Below are 22949 nucleotides of genomic sequence, written 5' to 3'. Positions count from 1 at the left end.
AAAATCATTCCATTCAGTATGTTAACTCGAAAGATTGATTCGTTTTAACAAATTGTTCGTGAATGACAACGCCACTTGAGCACCGTCTCCCCCCCTCCCCCTCCCAAAAAAAAGAAAGAATATGCTTGTTGGTACGCAAGTGTGTACTGATACAATCAAATTTGCAGGTGTGCATTTAATACTCTGTGTGCACCTGAGGACTACATTATGTGCACCCCTGGTTATGCCATCTATGATTACACTTTGCTGATGTCGTCAACTGTGAATCTACAATCTTTAAATGCTAGTAGTTTTTAAATTCTTGCTGCTTCGCTTTTTCTTCTGAGCTCTTTGTTTGTGCCTCTCATTCCCTCCTTCCCAGGTTCTGCAGCATCCACCGTCCACTGCTCGCATTGTCAAGTCGTGTTTGGTGGGCCAGAAGAGATGCAGGAGCACATGTGCAGCCAGTACACAACAAGCACCAACGATTTCATCTGCCCCCTTTGCGCCCTGGTCTGCACCTCTGAAATGGAGCTGCAGGAGCACCTCCTCTCCTGCCACATGGGGGCTCAGCAGACACCGAAGGAAGGCGGTGAGCAGGAGGCCTCCAGTTCACAGACTGTAAGAGCTCCCTTTGCTATTACCAATGTTGGGAAGATTACTTTGGAAATTTAGTTGGTTACAATTACAAGTTACTGTATTGAAAATGTATTAGTAGTGTAAGTATTTCACTTGCTTTCTCAGTCATACAACTAATTAGGGGACTGAGCATAGACTGCTCGGGAGTGAGTGTAGGGCCTCTAATGTTTTTACACGTCAAAGAGAATTGCTAATATTACTATTTTAGTCATTCCAACTACAGCCGTTTTGACAACCTAAATGTGCACAAAAACTCACCAAATTTGGCACACGTAGGGCCCGGTGAAAAATTTTGCATTTTTGAGTTTTCATGCACCATTTCCAAAAATTGGCTCCACAGCGCCACCTAGAACATGCTAAAAGTTCATTCATGAGCAAATTTGCAATCCTATGCACTAAAGATCTTAAATGTTGTATGCATATAGACTGGACCTGGCTGCACAAAAAGTCAGTGTGCACAATATCATAGCTTCTATAGAAAGTGACCTATGACCTTTTGAATGCACAAATGCAAAACTGTATTTTTTTCGTACATTTGTGAACTCCTACAGCTTTGGTCAAAATCGCTTCAAACATGCTGTGTATCATCTCCACACAGGGGACATTAAAAGTTCTTGAAGGATTTTTTTATATCTCTATATATCTATATGACTGGGATGCCCTTAAAAGTGGACATTTGGCACGCTTGCCACAAACATGACCTAAATTAACAACGAAGGATAGCTTGGCAAACCTATGCGATACCGCTCTGAAATTTTATATGCAGATAGGGCATCAAGATGAACAAAAAAGTTGCATGGCTGATGTCGTAGCTCCTACAGGAAGTGAGCTATATATGACCTTTTGAATAAAAACTGCCAAATGTTTGCTTTTGGAAGAGTGCATAATTTTGCTCAATGCTCCTACAGCTTTGGTCAAATTCCTTCAAACTTCCCATGCTCCATCTTGAGAAATGTGGCATTAAAAGTACCAAAAATCTTTTTGGTCCGACAAACCATGCTGGGGGTTAAAGTTTAAATTTCCCTTGGATGTAAATGCAACTGTGAAGGGTTGTTTGTTTCTACGTGTCCAGTGATTGGCTGGCGACCAGTTCAGGGTGTACCCCACCTTTCACCCGAATATGGCTGGGATATGCTCCAGCATGCCCTCAACCTTAGTGAGGATAAGCCGTTCAGAAAATGGATGGATGGATACAGTACTATTCAAAATAATAGCAGTCCAAAGTGATCAACCAGATTCATCCATATTTTCAGTATTTTTATTATTGCTGCGTGTCAAACAAGTTATCATATCATATTATAGATTCTCAGAAAACCAACAAGACCCCACATTCCCGATATACACACTCTTAAGGCTGTGCACTTGGGCAATTTGTTGAAAGGGGTGTGTTTAAAAAAAAATTGCAGTCCGCTGTTGACTTTACAAACTCAAAACCTATTTTGTACAAACTTTTTTGTTTCTAGGATTTACAAATCCTTTGAATCATTAAACTAATATTAAAATTATGTATGTTTGTATGTGTGTGTGTGTGTGTTTATATATATATATATATATATATATATATATATATATATATATATATATGTGTGTGTGTGTGTGTGTGTGTGTGTGTGTGTGTGGTATTTGAACACCCTGCTAGATTGCAAATTCTCCCACTTAGGAATCATGGAGGGGTCTGAAATTTTCATCGTAGGTGCATGTCCACTGTGAGAGAGATAATCTAAAAAGAAAAATCCAGAAATCACAATGTATGATTTTTATTTTTTTTTTATGTAACGATTTATTTGTGTGATACAGCCACAAATAGGTATTTGAACACCAATGTTAATATAATACAGTAGCCTTTAGTTGCAATTACAGAGCTCAAACATTTCCTGTAGTTGTTCTCGACAAGTATCAAAGAACCTTGTTTTGTGATCATTGTATCCAACAAAGGAACAGAACCCTTCAGATGCGCTAAAATACCGGCTTTTCAATAACTCTCACTACAGTCGACCGACTGAAGCCGTGGTGGTGGTGGTGGTGGTGGTGGTGACTCTCCTTTCACCAATCTTTTTATGATCTTGAGCTTCATTTTCATGGTACTGGATTTTCTTTTGGCTGCAGAAGAATTGCTGAAAGACATACCTTTCTTCTTTCGGGCAATAATGTCTAAAAAGGAGGGTAAAAATGTCAAGATACGTCCGGCGCACAAACACGGACAAGCATTAGCCAGGACTCCCTGTGTTTTATATATATATATATATATATATATATATATATATCCCCATCCATTTTCTTTGCCACTTTTCCTCACAGGGGTCACGGGGAGTACTGCTGGGCAGGGTACACCCTGAACTGGTTGCCAGCAAATCGCAGGGCACTTAAGAGACAGACAACAGTCGCACTCACAATCACACCTATGGGCATTTTAGAGTGTCCATTTAATGTTGCATGTTTTTGGGATGTGGGAGGAAACCAGAGTGCCCGGAGAAAAACCACGCAGGCACGGGGAGAGCATGCAAACTAATAAAATTTTTAGATTGACGTACATTCTTCTTCTACACCTGCTAAAAATAGTTTTCTTCTCCTATACAGGTGAATACTGCACATGCCTAAATCCGAGTGCATTGTCGGGGACGCCGGTTTTTTAACAATTGGATTTAAACAAGTTTTTTTTTTGTACTTTTAAACTCATAGCTGCTAGTGTTTAAAAAAAAAAAAAAAAGCGCATAGGATAAAGTCCACAGAGTTCACAGTGCCCCAAAAAAGTAGCAGCTTGTCCTCCAGAAAATGCGGTAGTCTTTTGTTGACAAAGGAGTTTTTTTCTTTTTTTAAATATCACAAAACGGTCCAATCATCACAGAATCTTACCTGAGCTGGTTGGGAAACTTGCAAAAATAATGATAAACCTTTCTCTCCCCTGAATCAGGTGATCTCACCGCACCATCCAGAGGGAGAGGCAGTGCAGTCAGCAGCCTCCGAGAAAGAGTCGCAGTTGGCTGTGACCCAGCAAGTGTTTGTGACTGTGGCAGGAGAAGGTGAAGGCGCCTCCCCAGCAGAGGTTGTGGAGGTCAATATGTATGACCTCCTAAACAATTCTGTTACGTTCATCTGTGAAAACAAACCGGCTAATTTTTAGCTGCTTTCTGTCAATTCTCCAACTGGTTCCACAACACAACGCACCAGTCTTTGAGCTATTATAGGTTGACCCAAAAAAAATTGTAACAGTTAAAATTTTACCTTCTTTTGCGGAGACCTATGCAGTTTTGGGACAATGACAGTGGTTTTATTATTTTACCTCGACCAATTTGGATTTTAATTAATGCCATATAATATCGGATTGAATTGTAGACTTGAAGCCTTAAGAGATTTCATTTACAATTTGCATACCTTCTTTTTCAGTCACTCAAAAGTATTTGGACAAATTTAAATCAATGTAAATCTACTGTGCAGTGCCTTGAAAATGAAATTCTACCCCATTGAACCTTTTTTCACATTTAATGTTGTGATAATCAAAAACTTCAATATATTTGAGATTTTACACAATAGAATCATCTTTATTTGCCGAGTGTTTCAGAAACAATGAGTTTGTCTCTGGTAGTTGGAGCTGCTCTAGTACAGTGAGTCAATTGACAGTGAATACTTTTGAGGCAGAGAAACATACAGAACACAGTCACTGAAGAATAAAGAGGTAGAATGGTACTAATGTGGTAATGGCGATGCTTTTTTTTTTGACAATTGTGCAAATAATGCCGAGTGCTGGAGCAGTTTTCAGTGATGAATCGAACAACAGTCTTGTGCAGTTCACCATTTTTCAAATGGTGCAGATACTTCTCAAGCATGAGTGGCCATTATTAACAAATATGCAAGTGGTGCAAGCGAGACTACAACAGTGAGGCCATGAATAATGTATAATAAGACTGAGATCTGGGTATAATCTGCAAACCAAATTGGTATCATATTACAATGGAATTGTAAATTAACTGTTGAAGAAGTTAATGGCAAGAGAGGAATATGCTGAAATTTCAGTCTCTCGATGTGCAAAACTGATAAGAGACATACCCTAAGCCAGTGATTTTCAACCACTGTGCCGCGGCACACTAGTGTGCCGTGAGAGATCATCAGGTGTGCCGTGAGAAATTTTCCAATATCACTTTTTTTTTTTTTAAATTAACATTTATTAATAATTTTTATTATGTCATTGTCCAGTGTCCGTGCTGTAAAGGCTGGCAGACTAATGTAATATTTGTCTGTGTGGCAACACGTAGCTGATTGCCTCGTTCCTCCAAGAGAATTAGTGATGCACCTAAGAGGCTGTGGTGACAGTCATGGAGAAGTTTTTAAAAAGGACAACTGCAAACTCCGAACTGCGCCCTGGACAAGATTCTGACCCGGATGAAGGCCCGAGTATGAGTGGTGGGAAAAAGAAAGCAAAGACGGTGAGCTCAAGGCAATATAGTGAAAGCTATCTTTCGTTTGGATTTACTTTCACCGGGGATGAGACGACACCTATTCCGTTATGCCTGGTGTGTGGCGAGAAGCTATCCAACAGCGCCATGGTGCCAAGCAAGCTTAAACGCCATATCCAAACGACACTCCCGTCGCTTCAAAACAAGCCGATAGACTATTCTGTTCGCCTGTGTGTAAACATAGAGAAACAGGCAACGTTTATGAGAAAAATCACAAAGGTAAATGAGAAAGCGCTCAAAGCTAGTTCCCTAGTCGCCGAACTTGTTGCGAAATCAAAAAAGCCACACACTGTGGCAGAGACATTAATACTACCTGCCTGTTAAGCCAATGTCAACGACCCTGATGCAGTTAAAGACATCGCTAAAGTCCCGCTCTCTGATAACACAATTGCCAAGCGTATTGATGACATGTCTACAGACATTGAAAGCCATGTTTTGGAAAAGATACGCATCAGTAGGAAATTTGGGTTGCAAGTTGACGAGTCTACGGATATTAGTGGACATTCTCAGCTCTTGGCCAATGTGCGTTTTGTGGATGGAGGTGCCATTAGAGAAAACTTCCTATTTTGCAAGGCACTGCCAGAAAAAACAACTGGAGAGGAAATTTTTCGGGTCACGTCGGAATATCTTGACCAGGGAGGACTTACGTGGGAAAACTGGACAAGTGTGTGCACTGATGGATCTGCAGCCATGGTCGGGTGCACCAAAGGCTTCGTGAGTAGAGTGAAGGAAAGAAACCCAGATCTGATTGTTACGCACTGTTTTTTGCACCGTGAGGCCCTCGTTGCTAAGACTTTACCTTTGGTTCAGGGTTGGCTTTGTGTTCATCTAAACAGGCCCAGGTTTCACACTGACTGAGTATAAATAGAGAAATTATATTGTAATTAAATATACTATACAGAGTTTTGTAACATTTTTGGTTAGTGGTGTGCCACAAAATTTTTGCAATGTAAAAAATGTGCCATGGCTCAAAAAAGGTTGAAAAACACTGCCCTAAGCAACTTGCAGCTGTAATTGCAGCAAAAGGTGGCACTACAAAGTATTAATGCAAGGGGGCCGAATAATATTGCACGCCCCACTTTTCACATTTTTATTTGTTAAAAAAGTTTAAAACATCCAATAAATTTCGTTCCACCTCACGATTGTGTCCCACTTGTTGCTGATTCTTGACACCAAAAAATTAATTTTATGTCTTTGAAGTCTGAAATGTGGCGAAAGTTTGAAAAGTTCTAGGGGCCCGAATACTTTCATCACAAGGCACAGTATGTCAAGTCTCATCTAATGGATCTGATTCATCTGGCTGCAACTGTCACTTAGTAGCCATGCTAATGGCCCTTATTCTCTGTTCAGTGTGGCGCGTTTGTTGAAGATTGTTGTTTTCAGGACACAAGATTTCAGCGACGTCCCCTTCATTGTCTGGCTTTTTGGCCCTTGCAATGTTTCAAGCCAGTTGTTATAATGCAGGCGTCAGTCTTGTCTTTTTCATTCTAAATATTGCATCTGCTTTTGTGTGCGATTTTTTTTTTTTTTTTTTTTTTTTTAAGTGACTAACCTGTGACTGCAATTTCAGTCCTTTTTGGAAATCCCGGGTTAGTGTTAGCATGGAGTAATGTTCCTTCTCATTTTTTTTGTTTGAGCAAACACACTAAGTCCTAAAACAGCCCCTTTGACCGCTATGAGCAACATCAAATGTCATCCATGCTTCATACTTGGCTTAATAAATACATTACATGATTACAGCATTTCCATCCCCATCAAATCACTTTTATTGAGAACAGTTTTAAGTGAAACTTATAATTAAAATAAACGTTTAGCCACACAAAAAACTTTTAAAATTTTAAAGCCCACTTCTAAATTTCTTTTTTTTTTAATTCACAATGATATCTCTTTTTCTTGTTATAAAACTGAATTATTGCTTCCACAATATCTTTTGCAGTGCATGCTGACATCTGATTGATCCTTCCAAACAGTTTCGTGGTAAATGTTATTTTGCTCCCTGTATTTCAAATACAGAATTACCTATTGTGCACTGTATTGTCTGTGCTTTCATCCTTGATGAGGGTGTACCAAGGTGGAATTTTAACATTACACACCATCTCATCCTACACTATTTGATTGATTGAATAAAAAATTCAAGGCATTTGCTCTGTCAGCTTTTAGGTATACTTGGGTACTTTGCCATGTGATTGTGAATTTGTTGGACGGTAGAAATGCATTCCTGTTGATGGCTAAAATATTGTCAATGAAAATTTTAACTTGCTCTGGGTTTGATTTGTTTACCAGTGTCAGCTCGTTAGTTTTCTCTGTCTTTGGCGAGCTTCCCCAACAAAGAACGATCCCAATTACCATCTTACATCTGCGTACAATTGTAACTCTTTTCAAATGACTGATGCTAACTGTGACGCTTGAGGTAGTCTAGCTTCCATTCTGTCCACAGACTTCCTTCTGAAAACTTGCTTTCAACTTTGGCTTTGCAACACATTTTTTCAGACCAGACGTTTCTCGCTCGAAAAAGAAATTTTCTCCAGTTTCACCACTTTTTCTTCTATTTGCACATACTCTAGACGGTCCTTGAATCTTAAAATACCAGCATTTCTTTTTTAAGTGTCTCCGTTCATGGAATGTGCTCTTACCATTAAACTATTTCGAAGTCTGGAAAGGTTCATTGTACTCTGGTCATGGGGAAGGCTAGAGTCGCACCAACAAAGATAACAATACCAAGGCTGGAAGTCTCAGCTGCAGTTGATAGGATGTCAGCATTAGTCTGGAGATGCGTCATTATTTATTTTAAAAACTGCTTTTCTGTATGATTCTTCAAAGTGACTAACTTGAGACTGCTTTTGAAAATTCCAGGTCAATGTTACCGTCGAGCAATTTTTGACCAATGGCTTATTAAAAGAATAAAATACAGCATTACATTCCCAACAGAACACATTTATGAAAAACAATTTTATGTGCTTTGGCAAACTTCCAATGAAAATGTCAATGTACTTTTAACTATGCAAAAAAAAGAAAATTGAAAGCCCGCTTCCAAATTATTTTTTTTTTTAATTCACAATTTCCCCATCTGTTTTTCTTGGTAGGAAACTGAATTATAGTTTCCACAATATCTTTTGTTGTGCATGTTGACAGCTGAATGATGCTTCCAAAGAGTTTTATGGTGAATGTTATTTTGCTCCCTGTATTGTCTGCACTTTCACCTACGATGGTGTGCTAAGGTGGAATTTTAACATTCCACACAGTCTAATCCTGAACTGACTAATTGAATTACAAAATTTAACGGCGTGACTTCTGGTGCGTCAACTTTCTGGTATAGTACTCAGAAACTTTGCCATGTGATTATGTTGTTGAACTGACAGCAGAGATGCATTCCTGTTGATGGCTAGGAGAATATTCTCAATGGGAATTTTAACCTGCTCTGGGTTTGATTTGTTTACCAGTGTCAGCTCGTTAATTTTCTGTCTTTGGCGATCTCCTCCCACAAAGTACTGATCCAGATTCCTATCTTACGTCTGCGTGCAATACTGCTTTCAAATGTGCTGGATGCGTTGCTTGAGGTAGTCTAGCTTCCATTCTGTCCACAGGTTTCATTCCGAAAACTTTCAGATTTGGCTTCGCAACACAATTTTCAGACCAGTCCATTTTCGCTTGAAAGAGAGAATTTAGTCCAGTTTCACCACTTTTTCTCCATACACAGAGCACATACTCTGAAACCACATACGTGAAACCATTTGCTCCACCGTGCCTAACCCTAACCCTAAACCTTGCTGGTTAGAGCATTTACCTCACAGTTCTGAGGACCGAGGTTCAAATCCCAGCCCTGCCTGTGTGGGATTTTTCCAGGCAGTCCAGTTTCCTCCCACATCCAAAACAAAAAACACAAAACACTTATCAATTTGAGACTCTAAATTGCATGTTGGTGTGATTGTGACTGTGACTGTTGTCTGTCTCCAGCTGCCTGGGATTGGCTGGAAACCAGTTCTGGGTGTACCCTGCCTCCTGCCTGAAAATAGCTGAAATAGGCTCCAGAACTCCTATGATCCTTGTGTGGATAAGTGGTTCAGAAAATGGATGGAATTTGCTACAGCCTTTTGATTACATTGTGACTGCTGCAGTTACTCACCATGGTGCGAGACGGTCTTGCAATAATGAGATGACTGTTTAATCACTTACGTCTTTGAAGACTTAACAGTTAAATGATTTTAAATAATACTTGTCTGATCTGAATTAATTACATGACATTTAGGCCTTTTGTAATGACTTGGCTAGCCATTAGTAATGCTGTCAATTCTTATGTGACATTTTTTTGTTTGTTTTTTTAGATAATTTGTTTGGGCTAGCGAAATGTCAATAAATGAAAATAAAACTTGACAGCTAGCGTAGGGAGTACAAAGCAAAGTATGGATTTGTCCTGTCTGCATTTGTAAATGGCAAGCCAACTTGCATCATCTGCAATGAGGTTGCAGCTGGGACATGGGCTGCGCGAACCGGAGGGGCGCTGCAACTGCTGGAGGTCCGAGAGGCTTTATGGATATTATCCCTCCACGCCAGACATTTGAAGTTCCTGCTGTTCGTTTGTCACAGTCCCCTTCGCCATTCACCCAAACCAAGAGGAAGTGCTTGGTCATGTTTTGCAGAATGTGCCAGAACTATTAATGTCTATAAATGCTGAAATATGATACTAATTCCAATGAAGCCCTGCTGGGTCATAATCACACAAATGGAGGCTATTATTGCATGGACATTCAGTCATTAAACAGCACACATCAGCTTGGCATTGTTTATGGTGGTTAACCAAAAACTCCAAAGAAATATGCTTTCTACACATGCTGTCAAAGAACTTCCAACAAATTGCAATTACTGTAGTCATTTCTAGAAAGATGCTAATCTGAATCCTTCTTCTTCTTTTGGCTTGTCCTGTTAGGGGTCACCACAGCGTGTCATCTTTTTCCATTTAAGCCTATCTCATGCATCCTCTCTAACGCCCACTGTCCTCAGGTCCTCCCTCACAACAAACAACCTTTTCTTTGGTCTTCCTCTCTCTCTTTTGCCTGGCAGCTCCATCCTCAGCACCCTTCTACCAACATACTCTCTCACCTCTGAACATGTCCAAACCATCAAAGTCTGCTCTCTCTAACCTTGTCTCCAAAACATCCAACTTTGGCTGTCCCTCAAATGAGCTCATTTCTAATCCTATCCAACATGTTCAAACCAAGCGAGAACCTCAGCATCTTTATTTCTGCTACCTCCAGTTTCACTTCGTTGTTTCTTCAGAGCCACTGTCTCTAATCTGTACATCATGGCCGGCCTCATCACTGTTTTATAAACTTTGCCCTTCATCCTGGCGAATACTCCTCTTTCAGAGAGAACACCAGACACCTTCCGCCAACTGTTCCACGCCGCTTGGACCCCTTTCTTCATTTCCTTACCACACTTTCCATTGCTCTGTATTGTTGACCCCAAGTATTTGAAGTCATTCACCTTCGTTATCTCTTCTCCTTGGAGCGTCACTCTTCCTCCTCTGCCCCTCTCATTCATGAACATATAACTGTCATGACACCCTTCAGCCAGTCACAAAGTTGTGTTTGGTGGGTGTGCAATGGTAACATCCCATCCACAGAAACTGGTTAGAAATCAAGGTCACTGAAAAACACATCCAGGCAAAGTTTTCAAATTCCCCAAGCACACATTTTGAAAATGTGAGTTGACTTTAAATGAGGAATGAGAAATAAATGGCCTAATGCTGAAACTGAAGCGCAACTATTGTTCTACATAGTGGACAGGTGAAACTAGTACAAGCATTTGATGAAGAGCTATTTTCTGCTAGAAAAATCACAAAAGTCAGCAGATTTGTAAAATGTTTAATTCCTGTTTTTTTTTTTTTTAAATAAACATTTAGTTTAGCAGCATAGCAGGATCATCTTGAGGTATTTTAAGTTCATATCCATTCATTCAAAATGTGTGACCCTTTCACCGTCTTTCATTCAGATGATAGCTCGTACACACTCAGGCTCAGCCGATTCCCGTCAAAGCATCCATAAATCATTTGCTGGCATGTTGAACAAAGTGTGCACTTGCTTCCACAATCCTGTTACTACAGTCTTGGAATGGGTCGAGCTGGCTCCCTCACGTAGCTTGTAAAAGCAGGCACAGTTAATGGTGCAGTTTTGGCTGTGGAACAAAAAAATATACACATTACATATTAACAGCTGTTAAAGTGCTCCAGGGTTTATATAATCAATGTCTTTCTAGTCCACTAAAGTTGTGTATGTAACTTTTGGGTCAATTTCTTTAATACGTAACGTGAAAATAATCTTCACCCATAAACTAAAATTAATACATAGTTGTGAGGAGCCGTGAAGTTTAGGATGTTTTAGGAGGCACTGGTTAGCATGTCTGCTTCACCATCGAGAAGCCTCGAGTTTGATTGTACCCCCGTGTGGCATTAATGTTCTCCCATACTTCTGTGGTTTTTCCTTCCGATTACTACGGCTTGGTCATGCATACAAAAAATATGATTCAAATTGTTCATGTGTGAATTGTTTGTAAGTACTGCAATTATTATATATTATTACCAGTCCCAGGCAGGGCTGGACATTATTCCACATTCCAAAAATTAACTAGTTCTGTTCAAAGCTCATAATTCCAATTTCTTTACTAAATTTCACCGGTGCAAAAATGAACAAGTCCACTCCCTCCCAACCCCCAGCTGCAGCCTTTCACAGACAATTATGAAGAAAAAATGTTGCTTGTTATTATTTTTTTGTTTAAATGAGGAATTCTCACAGCATGACAGGAACAATGGGGAAAGGATTGAATGCACTCTTCACAAGTCCGGCAAACAATGTCAAAATTTATAATTCATAATACAAAACAATTCAGTCTGTTCGGACAGTATTTTACCTAAGGCATTGTGATATAATTGTATAAAGTTTCACAATTATGTAACTGTATGACAAAAGAACATTCACTCCAAGTTATGCAGAGTCCCTGAATGCACATCGCACACTCACGTAGCTGCCAAATGCCTACCTAGTTTCATTCTGAAGAGTGAAACAGGAAATGCAGCCGGTGTACGGTCTATTCGCGCAGTGCTTCTCAAATAGCGGGGCATGACCCCCTGGGGGGTTGCGTTGCGATGCGATGCCGGGGGGGGCGTGTGAGAGCCTGAAGAACATAATTAACAACATTAATACATTTCTTTATTTATTGTAAGTTGATCTTTCTTTTGTACTTTCTTCAATGTTTATAAGGATGCTATTAAATTATCCTATGGAGGTGTACTCGCAGGGGCTGCGGGTACACCAACATTCTGAACTTTTTTCTTCAACCTGGGAGGATTGTAACAGAAAACAATTGAGAAGCACTGGCAACCAGCATAGGGTTAGGGTTAGTCTGCCTTTCACCAGAAGTTAGCTGGGATAGGCTCCACCACTCCCACAACCCTTGTGTGGTTAAGTGGCTTGGAAAATGGAATGGAATGTATGAGCATGTCCAAATAGGCACCTCTGCTGATCACTTTTAATATTACAGCTGTATGTATAATATTACTGTATATTATGGAACACCAAAATCGCAGCAGGCCCAGGGTGTGACTACTGCACACACATACTGTATAATACAGTATGATGCTCAAGTACAAGATCAGTATAGTATGATCCTCAAACAAAATATCATGCAACTTTGGTCCAAGGTGTATAATCTACATCTGATTCCCCCAGTCATCTGCTAATACTTAAATAATATATAACTACAAAGATACATATGCAGAAATATATACACATACATTGAAGAAAATGATTTCTTTGAACACCCTGCTATATTGCATGTTCTCCCACTTAGAAATCATGGAGGGGTCTGAAATTTCCATCATAGGTGCATGTCCACTGTGAGAGAGAGATAATCTAAAAAGAAAAATCCAGAAATCACACTGTATGATTTTTTTTAAATTCGTTATTTGTGGGATACAGGTGCAAATAAGTATTTGTAGACCTGTCTATCAGTTAGAATTCTGACCCTCGAAGACCTGTTAGTCCGGCTTTAAAAGTCCACCTCCACTCCATGTATTATCCTGAATCAGATGCACCTGTGTGAGGTGAGGAATCAGCCCAGGACTACACAACAGGACTTGGTCAATGACCTGAAAAGAGCTGGGACCACCATTTCCAAGGTGACTGTTGGTAATACACAAGGACGTCAATAGTTTGAAATCATGCATGCCACAGAAGGTTTCCCTGCTTAAACCAGCACGTCAAGGCCCGTCTTAAGTTTGCCAATAACCATTTGGATGATACAGAGGAGTCATGGGATAAAAGTTTTGTGGTCAAATGAGACCAAAATTGAACTTTTAGGTCATAATTCCACTAACTGTGTTTGGAGGAAAAAGAATGATGAGTTCCATCCAGCTCAGCGATCGAAAATGGCCATCGTCCGAGGCAGCCCAACGGGTGATGTCACGTGAAAACAACCCATTGTTGGTAATAAAGCTGTATTATTGCTTCATTTTCTTTTGGCATTTCCAATCAGGGGTCGCCACAGCGTGTCATCTTTTTCCATCTTAGCCTGTCTCCTGCATCCTCCACTCTAAGCCCAAGTGCGCTCATGTCTTCCCTCACATCGGTGAACCTTCTCTGCGGTCTTCCTCTCGCTCTTTTGCCTGGCAGCTCCATCCTCAGCACCCTACCACCAATATACTCACTCTCTCGCCTCTGAACATGTCCAAACCACCGAAGTCTGCTCTCTTGAACCTTGTCAGCAAAACATCCAACTTTGGCTGTCCCTCTAATGAGTTCATTTCTAATCCTATCCAACCTGGTCACTCCGAGCGAGAACCTCAACATCTTCATTTATACCACCTCCAGTTCTGCTTCATGTTGTTTCTTCAGTGCCACCGTCTCTAATCCGTACATCATGGCCGGCCTAACCACTGTTTTGTAAACTTTGCCCTTCATCCTAGCAGAGACTCTTCTGTCACATAACACACCAGACACCTTCCGGCAGCTGTTCCAACCTGCTTGGACCCGTTCCTTCACTTCCTTATCACACTCACCATTGCTCTGGATTGTTGACACCAAGTATTTGAAGTCATCCACCCTCGCAATCTCTTTTCCCTGGAGCCTCACTTTTCCCCCTCCAACGGTCTCATTCACGCACGTACATTCTTTTTTACTTGAGCTAATCTTCATTCCTCTCCTTTCTAGTGCATGCCTCCACCTTCTGAATTGTTCCTCCACCTGATCCTTGCTTTCACTGCATATCACAATATCATCTGCAAAAATCATGGTCGAAGGGGATTCCAGTCTAACCTCATCTATCAGCCTATCCATTACCACAGCAAACAGGAAGGGGCTCAGAGCTGATCCCTGATGCAGTCCCACCGCCACCTTGAATTATTCTGTCACACCTACAGCAGACCTTACCACAGTTCTGCTGCCCTTATACATGTCCTGTACTATTCTAACACCTACAGCAGACCTTACCACAGTTCTGCTGCCCTTATACATGTCCTGTACTATTCTAACATATTTCTCCGCGACACCAGACTTACGCCATTCAGTACTACAGTTCCTCTCTTGGTACTCTGTCATGGGCTTTTTCTAGATCCACAAAGACACAATGTAGCTCCTTCTGACCTTCTCTGTACTTTTCCACTAGCATCCTCAAGGCAAATAATGTGTGGTACTCTTTCTAGGCATGAAACCATACTGTTGCTTTCAGATACTTACTTCTGTCCTGAGTCTAGCCTCCACAACACTTTCCCATAACTTCATTGTCTGGCTCATCAACTTTATTCCTCTATAGTTCCCACGGCTCTGAACATCGCCTTTGTTCTTAAAAATTGGAACAAGCACACTTTTCCTGCATTCTTCTGGCATCTTCTCACCCCCTAGTATTCTATTGAATAAGTTGGTCAAAAACTCCACATTAACCTCTCTGAATTCATTCCATACCTACACAGGTATGTCATCAGGACCAACTGCCTTTCTATTTTTCATCCTTTGCAGTGCCTTTCTAACTTCCCCCTGACTGATCATTGCCACGTCCTGGTACTTCACACTTGCCTCTTCCACTCTTCCTTTTCTCTCATTTTCTTCATTCATCAACTTCTAAAAGTATTCTTTCCATCTATTTCGCACACTACTGGCACCAGTCACCACATTCCAATCTCTATCCTTAATCACCCTTACCTGCTGCACATCCTTCCCATTTCTATCCCTCTCTCTGGCCGACCTGTAGAGATCATTTTCTCCTTTTGTGTCCAACCTGGTGTACATATCGTCATATGCCTCGTTTAGCCTTCGCCACCTCTACCTTTGCCCTACGTCGCATCTCTATGTATTCCTTTTTTCCTCTCCGTCATCTCAGTGTCCCACTTTTTCTTCGTTAATCTCTTTCCTTATATGAGTGCCTGTATTTTGGGGTTCCACCACCACGTCTCCTTCTCCCCTTTCCTACCAGAAGACACACCAAGTACTCTCCTGCCTGTCTCTCTGATCACCTTGGCTGTAGTAGTCCAGTCTTCAGGGAGCTCCTCCTGTCAATCGAGAGCCTGTCTCACAACTTTCCAAAAGGCCGCACAACATTCTTCCTTTCTCAGCTTCCACCACATGGTTCTGTGCTTTACCTTTGTTTTCTTAATCTTCCAAACCACCACTGGTCATCCTACACGGTACGGAATCCTCTCTTCTTAAAGAAAGCAAAAAATGTAAAGTTGATATACCACAGAGAAGTGTTTTTAACGGGCCACGGACATACAGTACCTATAACTCACCCTTCTAAAACAGATAATGCAATGAAAATTACATTATTAATTACATCCACTTTAATGTTAATACATAAAAATATGAGCGGAGAGTGTGTCATCCATGCGCAAAGTTGTGGAAGTCTCATGCGACATCGAAGTGGGAGCCACATTGCCTCCAAACGCCATCACACTGGGACATTCCCCACTGAAAACACATAGTGGCACCTGCCATTAGTAAAGGAATAACAGAGATTTTCAGATTTTTCCGACGCCCCTTCTGACACGGAAGCTCTTTTCGAAGACAACACCTCACAATCGAGTGAAGTGACTGAGGCAAGATTACCCTATCATTTCGAGGCATATTTAGATGATATGCTGATCACTTGACTAACAATAGACTCCCCGACAGTATGTATGACAGTATGTAGCGTAGTCAGCAGCGAGCGACGACAACAGCGTAAAGGGGCCCGGCTAGCCGTCGCGATGAGCCACCCTGGCCAAAGCCGTGATCGGAGGACACAGCGTTGACGTGCACATCGACACATTTAGCACCCCTGACTTACGTACATGGATCTTTTGTTACATTCTGAGAGGATACGTCCCCTCTCACCAACTATTTTTTTAGTAGCTCTATACACACCTACATTGAAGAAAAGTATTTGAACACCCTACTATATTGCAAGTTCTCACACTTACAAATCATGGAGGGTTCTGAAATTTTCATCATAGGTGCATGTCCACTGTGAGAGAGAAAATCCAAAGAAAAATCCAGAAATCACAACGTATGATTTTGTCCACCCCATATCAATCAGTAAGACTCAAACTTGTAACATGTCCAAGACCAAAGAGTTGTCCAAAGAGACCAGAGACAAAATTGACAAGGGACAAAATGATACAGAGGAGTAATAGTAGAAAGTTTTGTGGTCAGATGAGACCAGAATTGAACTTTTTGGTCATTATTCTACTCACCGTGTTCGGAGGAAGACGAATGATGAGTTCCATCCCAAGAACACCATCCCTATTGTGAAGCATGGGGTTGGTAGCATCAAACTTTGGGGCTGTTTTTCTGCACATGGGACAGGACGACTGCACTGTATTAAGGAGAGGATGACCGTGGTCATGTATTGTGGGATTTTGGGGAACAACCTCTTTCCCTCAGTCAGAGCGTTGAAGATGGGTCCTGGCTGGGTCTTGCAACATGACAATGACCCGAACCACACAGCCAGGAAAACCAAGGAGTGGCTCCGTAAGAAGCATATCAAGGTTCTGGCGTGGCCTAGCAGGTCTCCAGACCTAAACCCAATAGAAAATCTTTGGAGGGAGCTGAAACTTTGTGTTTCTCAGCGACAGCCAAAAAAATCTGTCTGATCTGGAGAAGATCTGTGGGGAGGAGTGGGCCAAAATCCCGCCTGCAGTGTGTGTAAACCTGGTGAACAAGTACAGGAAATGTTTGACCTCTGTAATTGCAAACAAAGGCTACTGTATCAAATATTAACATTGTTTTTTTCAAGTGTCCAAATACTTAGTTGCAGCTGTATCACACAAATAAATTGTTTAAAAAAAAAAAAAAAATCATACATTGTGATTTCTTGATTTTTCTTTTTAGATTATCTCTCACAGTGGACATGTACCTACGATGAAAATTTCAGACCCCTCCATGATTTCTAAGTGGGAGAACTTGCAATATAGCAGGGTGTTCAAATACTTATTTTCTTCACTGTACCTGTCATTTAGAACCCTCAACGCTCTCGTTCTTTGCATCTGTGCAATCAATTTTTCACGACGAATCGGGTCTTTTGGAAAGATATGAAGAGTAAATCATCCTCCCGAATGTTCGAACAATATCCAGCAATTCAACAAGCCAGCATTTTGGCTAACACAAAGGAACAAAGAGCTACTTTACCGAAGGTAAAACTGGTATAAACACACGAGGCCGCCTGAGTGGGCTCCTGCTGATAACGTCCCTTCTCCAAAACAAATCCCTCAAGAGGATTTTAATCGCTGGAGTTACAAAAAGGCATATGCGTCAAAATCATGTGTTGTGTGGTGAAAAAATTAGATGGGCCGATTCCGGGTGACTTTGTATTTATTTATTTTATTTTTTTTATATTAAAAACATACTAAAGATCATGCTTTTCCTTACAGTGGCCCTTTAAAAAGCCAGGTAAATTTAAATGATTAAAAATATATACCATATATGTTAAACAAGACTGGAATCATGAAAAATAAGGCGCCCTGGAGCTGCAGGACTGTGTCCACTGAAGGTGCAAGAGACAACTCAAGCCAAAACATTCACTCTTATCCTCCAAGCTAGTTGAATGTGCCGCTGTGGTGATGGTTTTGTGGGGAGACCCACAGACAATTCTGCGTGAGGCAGTAACCTTCTGGAGTTTAACGCTAGTCAATGTAATAATAGACAATGTAATCAACAGTTAACTTTGGCTCTAAGTCTCTCCTCATCTATGTATGACGCATGGAGCAAGTTTGTGTCGTATTCGACGGAACTCATAAAGCCGGCGGTCAATGAGCTAACTAACGCCAGTTAATATGTACATTGCCTTGTGAAAGTATTCGCCCCCCTTGACCTTTCCACCTTTCGCCACATTTCAGGCTTCAAACAAAGATATACACTAAACATGTGGAAGAAGGTGCTTTGGTCAGATGAAACCAAAATCGAACTTTTTGGCCACAATACAATATGTTTAGCATAAAAGGAACAAAGCTCATCACCCTGAACACACCATCCCCAGTGTCAAACGTGTTGATGGTTTTGGCAAAACCTCATGGTTTTGGCCTGCTTTTCTTCAGCAGGGACAGGGAAGATGGTTAAAATTGATGGGAAGATAAATGGAGCCAAATACAGGAGCCATTCTGGAAGAAAACCTGTTGGAGTCTGCAAAAGACCTGAGACTATCTTCCAATAGGACAATGATCCCAAACATAAAGCCAAATCTCCAATGGAATGGTTCACAAATAAACTTAGAATGGCCAAGTCAAACTCCAGACTTGAATCCAATTGAGAATCTCTGGGGAGAGCTGAAGACTGCTGTTCACCAACACTCTCCATCCAATCTCACTGAGCTCAAGCTGTTTTGCAAGAATGGGCAAGAATTTCAGTTTCTCGGTGTGCAAAACTGATAGTGACATACCCCAGCAACTTGCAGACGTAATTGTAGCACAAGGTGACGCTACAAAGTATTACTGCACTTTCGGGTGGTAGGCATAACTTGATGGCGACCCACACGATAGATATAATTGTGCAAAAAATAGGCACGACTATTACCACGAAATTCATCTCATCATTCCAGCGAATAACCCAAGACTGCACTCAGTTACAGTATATACTGCGATTGGCTGGCAACCAGTTAAGGACATACACGGCTTCTCGCCCAAAAGATAGCTGGGATAGGCTTGCACGTGAACCTAGTGAGGATAAGGAGAACAGATAATGGATGGGTGAATAAATGGATGGATTAGTTACATCGTGGAGGATGACTTCATGGCAGAAAGTATATGCTCCAGCCTGCCTTCATCAGTTTCTAGCCCCGACTGGAAAACATCCAGCCAACTGAGATGGTGAATAAGAGTTTACCATTACCCACACACTACTACCTCAGCCATTGATTGTGGAAGTTCTCCCACTTTTCCCACTTAAAATGAGAGGGGCCGGGAATATTCATCCTGGATTTTCATCACAGATTTCTTTTTTAATCCAGATGATGTTACAATTATACAATACACATTTGTTTCTGATGTCCTTTGATAGCTCTTTGGTCTTGGCCAAAGTGGACTAGGGAGCCTGACTGTGATGCTGCGGATAGGTGTTTTTTATACTGATAAATTCAATCAGGTGCCATCAATTCATTTAACGAGTAGAGGACAGAGGAGCCTCTGAAAGAAAAAGTTACAAGTTCTGTGAGAGCCAGAAGTCTTATTTGTAGGTGACCAAATACTTATTTTACACCATAATGAAAAAATGGAAAATCATGTGACTTTTATGTGAGGTATACCTATGATGAAAATGACATGCTTCTCTCAGCTTTTTAACTGGGAGAACTTACACAATTGGCGGCAAAATAATTAATTGCCCCACTTGTACATCTCATCAATTTAGTGAAAGTGTTCTCACTCTTTGCCCGTTTTCAGAAACTTACAGTGAAGAAAATAAGTATTTGAACACCCCTCTAGTTTCCAAGTTATAGAATTCTGACCCTCAAAGACCTGTTAGTCCGCCTTTAAAAGTCCACCTCCACTCTATGTATTATCCTGAATCAGATGCACCTGTGTGAGGCCGTTAGCATCATAAAGACACCTGTCCACCCCATACAATCACTCAGACTCAAACCTATAATGTTACAGGCCAAGACCAAAAAGCTGTCCAAAGACACCAGAGACAAAATTGTACAACTCCACACGGCTGGAAAGGGCTGCGGAGAAATTGCCGAGCAGCTTGGTGAAAAAAGGTCCACTGGTGGAGCAATCATTAGAAAATGGAACAAGCTAAACATGACGGTCAGTCTCAATCGGAGTGGAGACCCATGCAAGATATCAGCTCGTGGGGTCTCAATGATTCTTAGAAAGGAGGAATCACCTCAGGACTACATGACAGGACTTGGTCAATGACCTGAAAAGAGGTGGGACCACAGTTTCCAAGGTGACTGTTGGTAATACACGAAGACGTTTGAAATGATGCATACACAGAAGGTTCCCCTGCTTACACAAACAATGTCAAGGCCCGTCTTAAGTGTGCCAATGACCATTGGGATGATACAGAGGAGTGTGGGAGAAAGTTTTGTGGTCAGATGAGACCGAATTGAAACTTTTTGGTTAGAGGAAACATTTGACCTTTGTAATTGCAAACAAAGGGTACTGTACCAAAATATTTACATTGGCTTTCTCAAGTGTTCAAATACTTACTTGCAGATGTATCACACAAATAAATCATAAAAAAAAAAAAAATCATACATTGTGATTTCTGCATTTTTCTTTTTATATTATCTTTCTCAAAGTGGATATGCATCTGCGATGAAAATTTCAGACCCCTCCATGATTTCTAAGTGGGATAACTTGGAAGATAGCAGGGTGTTCAAATACTTATTTTCTTCACTGTACCTTGAAATACATTTTTAGAAACAAAACAAAATTGTTCAACTTTAAAGGTATGGTTGTGGCCATATATTGTAGTAACAATATATACAGTGAGTACGGAAAGTATTAAGACCCCTTTAAATTTTGCACTTTTATATGGTAGCCATTTTCTAAAATCAGCTTCCATTTTTTCCTTAATGTACACACAGCACAACATATTGACTGAAAAAAATAAAATTGTTGGAATTTTTGCAAATTTGTGAAAGCAAAAACTCATATCACAGCCAGCTCAAAAGTTACCAAACATTTCACCTTATTTTGGTATTTCCAGATCAGTTCCTTGTTTCCTCTTAGTCAAAACTCACCTGTGTGCCCAGCGTTTTCTCCATCCCCACAGCCAGGGCTCCACTATTACTGTCCTTCCATGGGTAGAAGGTAGAGATAGGAGAAGAGGAAGCAGGAGGGGCAGAGGATGAAGAGGGCAGGCGGTGAGCTGAAGGGGTGTGTTCCTCAAGGCCACCTCCCTTGCACTTTTTAATCAAACCAGGGTGCTCAAACGTTCGCCCGCCGCCCTGGCCAAGCAGTCCTGAGTCCCCAATAGCATTCCAAGAGTGGGAATTGTTAATAGAAGAGGGCTCTGGGGATAATGAATGACTCAAAAGAGGATGAGTCCGTCTGTAAGTCCAGACTGTTTTTGCAGCTGTGGCGTGTGACTCTCTAGGACAGGGCTGGGGGTGGGGTTTGCTGCCAAGTGAGAGCATACCATTGATCTTCTCGTGGGGACGAGGTGGTAGAATGGGTGCTTTAGAAGAAGACGAAGAGGGTGAGGGGGAAGAGGCTATGGAGAGTGGCCGGCACTGGTCGTGTTGGGTAACACAGTTCCTGTTGGGACCTGAATACTTCCCTTCCTGAGATGGGGTTTTTCGTTTGCGGAGGGTGACAGCAGCAACGGCATTTTCTCGCAGCTTCTGCATCTGCTTGCTGGGACGCCCAACTGGGTTCTTAGGCTGTCCTGGACTTTCATGGTGCACACCCTCAGGATTACCTGAAGTGAGTAGGTGACAACCTCCCACACCACCACCGCTGCTTCCATAATACTCTGATAGGACATCTGTCAAATGTCTCCCGGGCCCACGACTGCAAGATGACGATGATGACATGTTTTTGTGGGAGGTCTTCAATTGACAAGCTGAGTGGATTTTAGAATGTAATGAGGTGGAGGATGCGCTGATTATTGAGGTGGGAGACGACGAGGTGACAATCTTGGTGGAGGTTAGACACTGGTGATTGGTGGCTTGAGGTATTTTCCTGAATTAAAGAATATAACATGATTTTAATCAATTTCTCAGTGAACACGTACAACTTCACAAATTTATATACTAGACTCCTCTGTTTAATTTTTCAATCCAAAATTTAGCTTTGCAAGACTTTCAAATGAAGTTCACAACATGACAGTTTAACTCGTTCAAAAAACATACGGAGACGAGGTCTCAAATCAATAGAATCAATCCAGGAAAATAGGGATGGGAAGATTAACCAGGCAGCACGGTTGGTGACTGATTATAGCGTCTGCCTCAGTTCTGAGGAATGTGGTTCAAATGCCACCCACGCCTGTGTGGAGTTTGCATGTTCTCCCAGCGCGTGCGTGGGTTTCTCCAGGCACTCAGATTTCCTCCCCCGTCCCAAAAACATGATGGTAGGTTCTAAATTGCCTGTAGGTGTTAATGTGAGTGTGAATGGTTGTTTGTATGTGCCCTGTGATTGGCTGGCAACCAGTTCAGGTTGTACCCCACTATGTGCCTTTTGATAGCTGGGATAGGCTCCAGCACTCCCGCGATCCTAGTGATGATAAGCAGTTAAGAAGATGGATGGATGGACGATTAACCAAATTGTATCAAACCACAAAAACACAGGCAGGATGCATGTGCATCTGTAGGTAACTTTTTACATCTCTGCACCAATAATTTGTTTAGAATTTATTCTGCCTCTATTTACAAATGTGGTCCACCCAGTATTTTGGACTCCAACATTACTGTAAGGTAAATGTC

The 22949-nt window shown here is 41.3% G+C and overlaps 2 protein-coding genes across 13 annotated transcripts in view; one reads left to right on the top strand and one right to left on the bottom strand.

Moving 5' to 3' along the window:
- Positions 1-22949, top strand: part of zbtb40 (zinc finger and BTB domain containing 40) — a 60018-nt gene that overhangs the window by 31393 nt on the left and 5676 nt on the right. For 4 of the 10 annotated variants that reach the window (XM_061833171.1, XM_061833163.1, XM_061833172.1 and 1 more), the window contains 3 exons: positions 362-600; positions 3530-3638; positions 4869-6994. In XM_061833171.1, the coding sequence (XP_061689155.1) occupies positions 362-600; positions 3530-3638; positions 4869-4990 (470 nt within the window). In that variant the 3' untranslated portion in view covers positions 4991-6994. The other 6 variants (XM_061833165.1, XM_061833167.1, XM_061833168.1 and 3 more) reach the window with 6 other exon arrangements.
- Positions 11086-22949, bottom strand: part of atxn7l2a (ataxin 7-like 2a) — a 74975-nt gene continuing 63111 nt past the window's right edge. For 2 of the 3 annotated variants that reach the window (XR_009796887.1, XR_009796888.1), the window contains exons 9-11: positions 21267-22209; positions 12102-12236; positions 11103-11240 (exon numbers count right to left, since the gene is read on the bottom strand). Coding sequence is in view for 1 of the 3 variants with exons in the window: in XM_061833174.1 (XP_061689158.1) it covers positions 11223-11240; positions 21267-22209 (961 nt within the window). In the remaining 2 variants the exon portion in view is untranslated. Of the gene's footprint in view, positions 11241-12101; positions 12237-21266; positions 22210-22949 lie in introns of all 3 variants that reach the window. The other variant, XM_061833174.1, reaches the window with a different exon arrangement.

The sequence above is a fragment of the Syngnathoides biaculeatus genome, chromosome 10 (assembly GCF_019802595.1).
Source record: "Syngnathoides biaculeatus isolate LvHL_M chromosome 10, ASM1980259v1, whole genome shotgun sequence".
Classification (NCBI taxonomy): Eukaryota; Metazoa; Chordata; class Actinopteri; order Syngnathiformes; family Syngnathidae; genus Syngnathoides; species Syngnathoides biaculeatus.
This window is presented reverse-complemented; position numbering and strand designations above follow the sequence as displayed.